At 37.6% G+C, this 10,739-nt stretch overlaps 1 protein-coding gene across 4 annotated transcripts in view; it reads right to left on the bottom strand.

Moving 5' to 3' along the window:
• Positions 1 to 2,273: 2,273 nt before the first annotated feature.
• ERC1 (ELKS/RAB6-interacting/CAST family member 1) overlaps positions 2,274 to 10,739 on the bottom strand; it is an 871,748-nt gene continuing 863,282 nt past the window's right edge. For all 4 annotated transcript variants that reach the window (XM_053718843.1, XM_053718844.1, XM_053718845.1 and 1 more), the window contains one exon: positions 2,274 to 9,107. In XM_053718843.1, coding sequence (XP_053574818.1) covers positions 8,970 to 9,107 — 138 coding nt within the window. In that variant the 3' untranslated portion in view covers positions 2,274 to 8,969. The remainder of the gene's footprint in view (positions 9,108 to 10,739) is intronic.

The following is a 10,739-nucleotide window of genomic DNA, read 5'->3' as shown; positions in this document are numbered from 1 at the left end:
GATTCAGACCTTTAGGAAATGACTTACATTTATTCTGACATTCAGAATGAGGCATGCACAATATTTTATCATTAAAGCATTGACATGTAAAGTGTTTGTGCTTTAAAATGTGAAAAGATTACTTCCCCACTCTCAAGAAACACCCTTAAATGTGTTTACTAATTGGAAAAGCATTGTGGAATTGTACCCATGCAATGTATCGGGGGTATTTATGTGGGCTGAATCCATTCGAACGATGAAATAAGTGGCTTATGGTGGGATTAACCAATGGATTTGAATTGGCTTGAATTTGAAGACACTAAAATGACCACTTCATAACCATCAGGCAGCCATTCTGTGCCTCGGACATTAATGAGCGAATGAACTGATCCTTGTACAACGTGTATCTGGGTCACAGTTCTGAATCCTGCAGGATACTCATCTTCTTTTGGAGTGGAAATATCCCACTTTTTAATTAGTAAAATCTCCATCTATTCAAGTTATTCAATGTGGGGTCTCTTAGGGTTTTACTTGCATGAAAGTCAAAATTAAACATAAATGGATTGGATAGTGCATGAAATATATAAAAAATTCCAATATACTTCTGTTATCCATTTTGCCTAGTTCTCTTGGTATCCTTTGTTAAAGAGTAATTATAGGTGAGCTCAGAAGTGTGCATGCTCCTGAGCTCCTATCAGTCTACCTAGGTTTACTCTTAAAGGATATAAGGAGAACAACACATTCTCCAGATCTATCCTCAATTCACCCTCCATCTACTAATATTCTACATCTCCCCTATTCATTTTTATCTTTGCTTCAGTTTCTCCAAAATGTCACTTCTGCTGCTTGTGAAATTCTTTACACCTTTCATAGTTTCAAGCACACTTTCAGACACTTGCATATACTATGACCATTCATTCAAGCTACCCCCATACCTTGTCTCATTTGTTACTCAAACTTTAGTCTAGATTGAAAAACCTGTGAAAAAAAAAGAGTTCAACTCCTCCTGTATCATTAAGTCCCTTAATATTGCAAAGTATTTGTACTACACTACAATGCTACCTTTTGTATTGTTGCACCCGTGTTCCTGTATTTCTTATGAAGCATATGGTAGCACTTTATAAAAGGGGATGCAGAATAGCTCTGATTAATAATAAACAAATGAGTATGCTTGAATCTTGAATGGGTCATGTGTAGGCTTACCAGAAGTCCCAGTTTGACTGGGATTGTCCCTGTTTGGAGGCGCTGTCCCAGTGTCCCACCCGATTGTTCATTTTGTCCCAGTTGTAGGGTTGCCACCCAGCAGGTGCCGGAATGAGGAAAATACAGGCAATGCAAAAGCCTTTTTTAAAATTCTGTGTGCAATCTGCGTTGATGCCCATGCTCTCTCTTGTCTGCCTCTGATGCGGCTGTGCTGCAAAACTTGCTGGTAAGGATACCTTGCTGAGGTTTCAAATGTTACAAGCAATGCAACGGTGGTGTCTACGCTTGCCCACCCGTCTTGTCCATGCAGCTGTCAGAATAGTTTGCTTTTGCCGCGTTTAACTACCCATGCTCCCTATGGCACCTCAAACTGCCCCCTATTGTGTTGATTGTGTAGCTCCTTTAATTGTACCCGTGCATCTGTAAATGCGTTACTATTTTTACTAAGATGGGTGGGGGCGGTAAATAAAATACAGACGACAGTTATCACTTTAGTTCAGTAACTTGTGCAGTGTTTCTCAAAGTTTTGAAGTTCTACACTCTAACGTACCTACGTGTGAAATAAACGTCCACTTTACTCATAAAGAGAAAATGATATGCTGTCTGTTATCATTGTGGGTATTTGCGCTACAGCTCGTTAAGTCACATTATTTTAGTTTGCCTCCCTGTTCTCATTTTCATGTCTTGAAGGGATTGGTTTGTTTGACCTGTGTATCTGTAAGGGTTTGACCATTTGCACATGCATTGTGTTTATTTCTTGGAACATATCAAAGGCATGTTTAACAAGTTGGGATGTAATTATCTTTCACTGGAAAATTAGTTCCGGCTGGCAATCACCACGCCCCCTTGACCACACACACACGTTGACCACACCCCTGACCAAACCCGCGCCAGGTGGTCCCAGCTTCACCTCTAAAAATGATGGTAAGCCTAGTCATGTGCTTATGCTCATTGACACTACTAGCTGCAAATGCTACCATTGGTGGTGACTAAGGTCCAAACTAGTTAACAGTTTCCACTGCTCCTAATGGTAGTTTAGATTAGCAGCCCTCCTCCCCAAACCCATAAAATATCAGGCCATTTAATAAAACTACTTTTTAATTTTTCTTTTATTTTTTGGCATCCTGTATCAGGAAAGAAAAAAAAAGTACATACAGACTAGGTATTTAACACAGATAACCTCTTCACTGCCAGACATAGGGCATGTTATGCATCAATGAGCATCGTACCTATACCATGCAGTGCAAAACCCCAAAAACCAATCTGGCAAAGAAGCAGTTCAAATGTTTTTACAATGTTTAAAAGGCACAAAACAGGCCACTGTAATATGGAGGGGGTATAGTGAGGTAACACATCATATAACCCCATTAATGGCCACAGGGTTCTGAAACACAAAGCAATATATAAACAATATGCAATGTGAGCTCCTCAGGAGTCAGACAGACGTGAGGAGCAGTGAGAAGTCCAGCAGCAAAACTATTGCACCTTGAATTAGGTGGGGAATGACAACTCTCCTTTAACCACTCAATACTAAATACTCCCCCCTCGACTAACAACATAGCCAATTCATACATTCAATTGCCATCTCAACGTCCCACTTCTGTGAACGTTTTCTCCCTTCTGGAAAAATCAAAGCAGTATTTCACATTCTATTGTAACAGCGCTCATCTGGCAAACCGCTCCAGGAAGGTAGATGTTTTGTAAGGAAAAGACCTAAATACTAGAGCAAACGTCATTGTCTACCAAGAGAATTACATCTAACAGAATAAACCCATTTGTTTATCAAATCTCTCTGGCCCCTGTAGTATAACTACTTCTGTGGAAGGATCAATATTTGTAAACTATATAGTGATTATTTGTTTTATTACGGTTTGTCAGTCTTGTTTTCAAATGTTAAAGAAAACTAATAAGTGATTTAGAACAATTCAATGGGATCCTATTAACAGGACAGTCTACTTGATTTTTTATTGTTTAAAAAAAGATATATAATGCCTTTACTGTCCATTCCCCAGCTTTGCATAGCCAACATTTTTATATTAAAGGACCACTAAACACAACAGAACAGTATATTAAATAAATGCATAATAAATGAACAATGCAAAAGCACTTTGCTTGAATTTAAAATCAGTTAGTTTGATTTTCCTTTCCACTGCATCATGTGACAGCTATCAGCCAATCAATATATGTATAGTTTATGAATCTTGCACATGCTCAGTAGGAGCTGGTGCCTCAGAAAATGTGCATATAAGATAATTGTGCATATTTAGATAATGGATGTGAATTGGAAAGTTGTTAAATTGTGTGCTCTATCTGAATACCAAAAGTTTAATTTGGACTTTAGTGGTCCTTTAATCTACGTTATAACCTCTAAGATTGTCTGTTTCTAAACCCCTGCAGGCCACCCCATATAAGCACTTTAAAAAAAATATATATATATATTTTAAACTTTTAACACTCTTGAATTACAGCCAGACTGTGCTAGTTCATGTGTGCCATATAGATAACAATGTGCTTACTCCAGTGGAGAATAAAAATGGGTTCACAAGAACCAGCACTAAACTGACTAAAATGCAAGATTGCAAAAAGCTTAAAAAAAAAAAAAAAAAAATTTAAAAAAAGAGGGAAAAAAAAGAAACACTGAGATAAGGGGCAGTCTGCATGTGCTTAGATACAGGTAGTAAATTAATATAACAGTGCTGGTTATGCAAAACTCGGGAATGAGTAATAAAGGGATTATCTATCTTTTTAAACAATAACAATTTTCACGTAAATTGTCCCTTTAAATAGTTTGCCTTTCATTATATTCTGATAACCGGGGTAGCTGTACTTCCTTTTTAGGATTATTTGCCGCAGCCCTGCCTTTTATATCCACAGCTGAACTAGTAAGCATGTCATACTGGTGCGTAGTAAACTGAATATGTAGTGTTTCATTCAGCCCAGTGCTGAAATGAATTATAGATATTGGCTGGTTGTTTACAGTAGTTATAATCAGATCAACTGACCATTTTATAGACCTGAACATTCTGCATTATTTAGGGGAGGGGTTTACCCATTATCCTGTCACTTTAAGAAAATGACTATAAGGCATAAGACAGGTGGTGGTATCGCTGGAACGGGACATATAGGATTCTAAACCTCTAAAAAGGTCAGTGAATTGTTTGCAGTCACCACACAAACCCTAGGCTGCTTCACCACATTAGTGGAACACTGCGATCAATTGCAATGCTTAGCTCAAATTAAAAAAAAGAAAGAAAAAGTGGGGAAAAAAAGTACAAATGTTAGTAATTTATCTCACAATATTCACTCCGTGGCTTCCTATGAAATAGAGAACTGAGAAATGTTTTTTTTTTTTAATTCAAGAGGTAATAACTCCAAAATCAGCACCGGTGCAGTAAGTAAAAGAATAGAGGACAGACGTACACCATTAAAATGACGTGATCTACTAAATAAAAACATCTTACAATATACTGTTTTATATTATATGGATCATAGTATAACATTTTCAAAAATATTAATAAATGTACAGCACTACCAAATTATTTAAATGAAATCTTAATTACTTCTTATTTTAATTTGAGCTAAACCTTACAGTATTGCCTCTTTTGTAAACTTATGTTTAAAGCATTCTGGTTGCCACGGTTTGCTTTGTGTTCCTTGAGGGCAGTTCTAAAAAAAAAAGGGAAAGGGTTTATCATTCAAATGAATTAACTCCTACCCCTCAAAGATTTTTAAAGGGACATAAAACCAAATATGTTTATTTCATGATTCGCATAGAACATACAGTTTTAAACAACTTTCCATTTATACTTCTATTATCAAAATGCCTTTGTTTTCTTTTTATCCTTCGTTGAACAGTAGGAAGTGTGCACGAGTCTGCAGCAGTATATGGCAGCAGTTTTGCAACTATTTTTATACATTAGCAAGAACACAAGATAGCAGCACTATTTCCTGTTATATAATTCTCCAAACATGTACACGCTACCTATCTAAATATCGCTTCAACAAAGAATAACAAGAGAACGAAGCAAATTCGATAATAAAAGTATATGGGAACCTTTTTATAAATAGTATTCTCTATCTTGATCATAAAAGAAAAAAAATTGGGTTTCATGTCCCTTTAAGGAAAATATAATTGCACCATGGAGCATGTAGAAATAACTGGATATAAAATATGATATACTGCTTTTTCTTGGTTGGAACTTGGACAATAAGAAAAAAAAATGTCAATATGGCAATTTATCCAAATGTTAAAACATATGCACACATCCCAAATTTATAAACATACAAGTGAGTGTGAGCATACAGTACACACATAATTCTACTTCTGTAGTTTTCTTAATCTTTTCTGCCAGGGTATCCATAATGACGTTAGGAGACGGGCATTACAGAATCTTCTGGCAACAGAGGAATTTACAGACAGACATTTACACAAATGGTTCATTAAGGGCCCGGCGCAGGAAGAATCACAAGAAGGAGAAAAAAAAAGATTAATAAAAATAACAAACAAAATACAAAATAAGAATCCTGAAAATTCAGGAAATACACGTTACTCCTCAAAATGCCGGGAACGGAGGTTTTCTGTTCATTCATTTTTTGACACAAAAAAGTTCATCCATTTTTAATTTTTCCTCCAAAAAAGTTTAGCAGCTGCAGCCATTTTGCTCAGTAAGATTTCTATTGTAGTGTATTCTTAACAGTTATATTTAAAAATATTTTCTTTAACACCAGGCCAAGTTCCTCAAACGGATGTTTCTTTTAATAAAAAGAGATTCCCCCTTTGCCCTTTCTTTATAAAATTGATAATATATTGAGGAAGAGGGGATGTGAGAGAAACAACAACAAAAAATACCCCATAGAGGTTAGGACCCTAAATTACAAGGGGATCAACGCTGTAGAATATTTACTTCTATTTCTCTGGTAAAGTCTGGACTATATGAAGTTCCGTTCTTGCTTGTTCTGAATAAATCCCTCCAATTCTTCTGAAAAGTGCTGAATATTTTTGACTGGATGTGCTAAAGTGGGTGTGGGGAGTGCCTCAGAGTCTTCCTACTACTGTAAAGTCAGGAGAGACATAAAAAAAATAATTCTAGGATACATGAATATCCCTTGCCTAGACTGAAGAAATAATCCAATTGCAAACGTTTTCCTTGTGGAATCGTTCAAGTCAACTGTATATCTGATATGCAAATATGCTAGTTTTATGGCAATTTCTGAAATATTAACACAGAGCAGGGAATAACTAAGTCAGATAAAATACACTAAAAGAGCAACATAGTAATGGGGAAACTAGCTATTAATGTTCGCTTTCTATTTCTAAAATTGGAATGTACAAAAGAAAATACACCTTATAAGGACAGGATAACTTGCAATCAGTACTTCAGAGCAAATTGTATAGGGCTACCCCCTTACTATGAAAAAAGACTATGCTAGTATGTATGTGTCAATGCCAGTGCTAGAGCCCATCTAGTCCCTTTAAATATTGATGAGAAACGTTAACAAATCCAACTTAACTGGTGATAGGCCATATTTAACAATCTTCTTGTCCGAATACATGTTGATCAATTGAAAGGGAAAATAAAAATGAATTAAATGAACAGTTAAACACCTTGTTTCTATGGTGTATTTAATTCATCATGTTTAACATTATAAAATGATTTCCTTGAGCATGAAAAAGGATAATCCTGAAAAGAAAAAATCAAACGTGAGTGTCTGTGTGCATATAAATTTAATCCCTGAGCAATTAAGTCTTTGGAAAATCCTAAAACCTTCCATGGAACTCAGATGTGCGGGTGTTAACAGTGTCAGTATAGGCAATAACAGAGTATATCAGCCATATGATTGCATTATTGTGTTTAGCAGGTAATCTGGAGTAACCGCTCTCTGCATATAACTCATACCTCTGTTAGGTGCAGCCCATAAGTAGCCGCACTCATATCAGAATTTCACAGGAGGTCCTAGAATTTTCAGAATCTGTATCACTTTGTCTAGCCAATCAGTAAGCAGCTGTACACTGTGTATTGCTTTATGGGAACAGTCGAGTCCTCACAGTGAGACTGCAGCTAGGTAGAATGATGTTGCAAGGCCGTGCTTGTGTGGCAATATAACACAAATTAGTTTGGTAAAGATCATTTTTTTCATGCCAAATTTGTTAAAAGAACAAAACAAATAAAACAGCTTTTTTTAATGGATATAAATAAAATGATGTAATTCGCTGTTAATGTAAGGACTAGCCTTCTACACTGTCTTGAGAATTAAAATAGATTACTACTTTAAAAATACTAATAACTTACCCCCCCCATTCATGTAGTTGCACTGAGCTGCAGCCCTGGCATGACTTACCCCTTGGGTCATATGGTTAATTAATTAAAAAGGAACTGATGTAACAGTAATGTCTGTGAGTCAAAATAACTTAGTGTTTTTTTATTTAAATTCTAAGCTTTGCACTGAGTTTTCCTCTTATGTAGGTTAGCACCAGTGTGCACAGGAGTTTGTGACCCCACACAAAGATGGATAAAGAAAATAAAGTATCTCCCCATTGCAAGGCTGATTATTTACATTTCACCATTTCAATTCTAAAAGCCTGGAGGATGCACCGATACCATGTAGTCTGCATGGAGGCATTAATGATTCCAAACCTGGTGAAAGACTTTACAGAGGACACATACAGCAATAGGAAATTCCCTTACAGAATTACTGGACAGCTTCAGTTCAACTTGCTCATATTAATAATGTATTTCTGTAAATTGTAGTTTCTAAGCAATGACTGAGAACCTCATCTTCCAATAAAGCACATTAATTTGGCAGTGAAAGTGTTAAAAGGCTGACCTAGAATGCTTAAACCCTCCACATAAACCAGGTTCAATCTGGCAAAATAAGGCAGGAAAGATTACTGTGGGGGAAATAAATATGGTGATGCTGGTGAGATCTACCTGGGTGTGGTGAAGAGAAGAGGAGGAGCCAAGCAAGCTACTCTATCAGTCCAGTTTGTAGTGTTGGATGCAGAACCGAGCACGTTTATGGCTGGGAACAAGATATAGTCAATATGACAATAAAAGAAAGGCCTCTGGAGAAAATGTGGAATGAATCTATATTTAAATCAGATATTCATTCAGATTCCTAGCTGCATGAATTGAAACATAGGACACTATTTAAATGTAATTGCAGGTAATCTCTTGCATACTGAAAGGATACCTGATCAAGACGTAACTAGTCAGACATTGGTAGAGGAATGAAATGTTGAGAGTGAGTGACCCCCCCCCCCCCCGCTGTAGTGTATAGAATGTGTAACATTGGTCAGAAAAGCCTCTGAGCTTGGCTCTGTATTGTCATCTCTTTTGATTAAAGGAAACTCAGTAACGGTTTTAGTGGACAGCTTGGTGCAACTGCCCTACTCCACCCTACTCCATCCCTAGCAAATCTGCCTTTTTACCCCAATAAGAGGGGCCAGGCACTCCCTTATTGCATTTTTGTTGACAGTCACTGATAAGCTGAAAAGGCCCCTCTTAATTCATAAACTCAGGGCCCTAGCAGCTGTCTCCGCCCAAAACAAAAAATTATAATGCAGTCCTGAGGAACCAAACTACAGCCCATATAGATGTAAAAAAGAAGCCATTATCCCCCATGATGTTCAGAAACAGTCATAAAGAGCAGTGAGCCGACAGGCAGTGCAAGGCTGAATGTGCGGGTCCCTTCCCCAGGCAGAGCCTGCGGGTGGAGGGGAAGGTTGTCAGCTAACACTGTATATTTAGAGGGCTGTGGGTGTGTCCTCTCTCTTGTTCTGGGAAAGGTCAAGATGATTCCTCCAAGGCGTTGACTACTTGCTCAAGGATATCAGGGCAGTGATCTGCGATCTGCTGTAGGACGGTGTTGGCAAACTCCTGCAGGTCTGCACTCTCACGCTCGCATTTCTCAAGCTCTTCACTGAGCTGCAAGATATAAGCAATTCAATTTGATTGAGCAAAAAAAAAAAAAAGAGCAAAGGAAATTTCTCAGTCCAATGTTGGTATATGGGTATTCATTATTATTGATAAATAATAATTAAAAATAACTTTATAGCATCACTATTATTAGCATAGCACTTAGAAAAGATTTTCAAGCCCTTTATTAGTCTTTGCTAACTAATACTGAGATGCCCAAAATTTCTGAAACATAAGTTCTAGCAGTCCATTGGTTATATTTCTTGTCACATTTGCCAAAAAATAAATACAAATTTATGATTACCTGATAAATTAGTTTCTTTCATGATGGTGAGAGTCCACAATCCATTGCTCTAAAATCTTGGGAATTACACTCCAGGCCACTAGGAGCAGGCAAATATTCCCAAAACTCCAAGACCCCTCTAACCTTACTAGAAACTAGTCTGACATATACCCAAGCAAGAAAATTAAGAAAGTTAGAAAAAGCAATAAAAACAAGAAAAAAAAGGAGCAGGGACAAAAAGAGATGAATACTCAAACGGACGCCAGAAAAAAACTTAAATTATGCTTACCAGATAACTTTCTTTTCTTCTGTACGGGGAGATTCCACAGCTGCATTCATTACTTTGGGAAATACAGAACCTGGCCACCAGGAGGAGGCAAAGGCACCCCAGCTAAACCTTAAATACCTCCCCCACTTCCCAGACAGTCTCTAAAGATCCAAACAGGATCAACCCCCAGCTCAAGGAATTGACAAATGAACGAGAATCCTGAAACTCCTATCAGGCAAAAGAGCTTGCATAACAATCCCCATAGAGGGTATTGCAAGAAAAAAACGGTCCCTAGGAACCGGAACTCCTCAACCAGATGAAAGGAAGCACTGCCTAAGGAGATAGGAATTAAAAAGGGACAATTCAATCCACAATGGAGTACTAATAGAAGGGAAAATGAATCACCCTCTACACCAGGTACTGAAGATCTCCATGAAGTCATCTGATCCCCGAAAAGGCTGTGTGGGGATTAGAACCTGTGTCTCTGTTGTATATGTGTTGAGCCACAGTTAATTCTCCTCAGAAGGAAGAACCCGGCTCCTGTCCAAAGAACCTCAGGAACTACAAATATATTGCCATAGCAAGATTCGTAATCCCAGCTAACTATCAGCTAGATTACGAGTTTTGAGCGCTATAGAGAAATTAACTAACGCAACAAAAGTTATGTTATTTAATTTTCTATAGTGCTGCCTTTACAAGTTTTCAAACATACGCCTTTTGCGTGCAATATGGTTGCATTGAGCTCCATACCGCACACAATCAGAGCTCTGCTGAGACGTGCTCGTGCACGATTTCCCCATAGACATCAATGAGAGAGCCGGCCAAAAAAAACAAAACTAACACCTGCGATCGCGTAAACAAAAGTTCCGTAACGCAGCTCCATTGTTGTCTATGGGGTAATAAAAATACTGTTTAAACCTAACACCCTAACATAAACCCTACGTCTAAACACCCCTAATCTGCTGCCCCCAACATCGCTGATGCCAGCCTACAGTTATTAACCCCTAATCTGCCGCTCCCAATATCGCTGCTACCTAAATAAAATGATTAACCCCTAATCTCTCGCTCCCGATATCGCTGCCACTATACT

Source organism: Bombina bombina, chromosome 6 (assembly GCF_027579735.1).
Source record: "Bombina bombina isolate aBomBom1 chromosome 6, aBomBom1.pri, whole genome shotgun sequence".
Lineage (NCBI taxonomy): Eukaryota > Metazoa > Chordata > Amphibia > Anura > Bombinatoridae > Bombina > Bombina bombina.
This window is presented reverse-complemented; position numbering and strand designations above follow the sequence as displayed.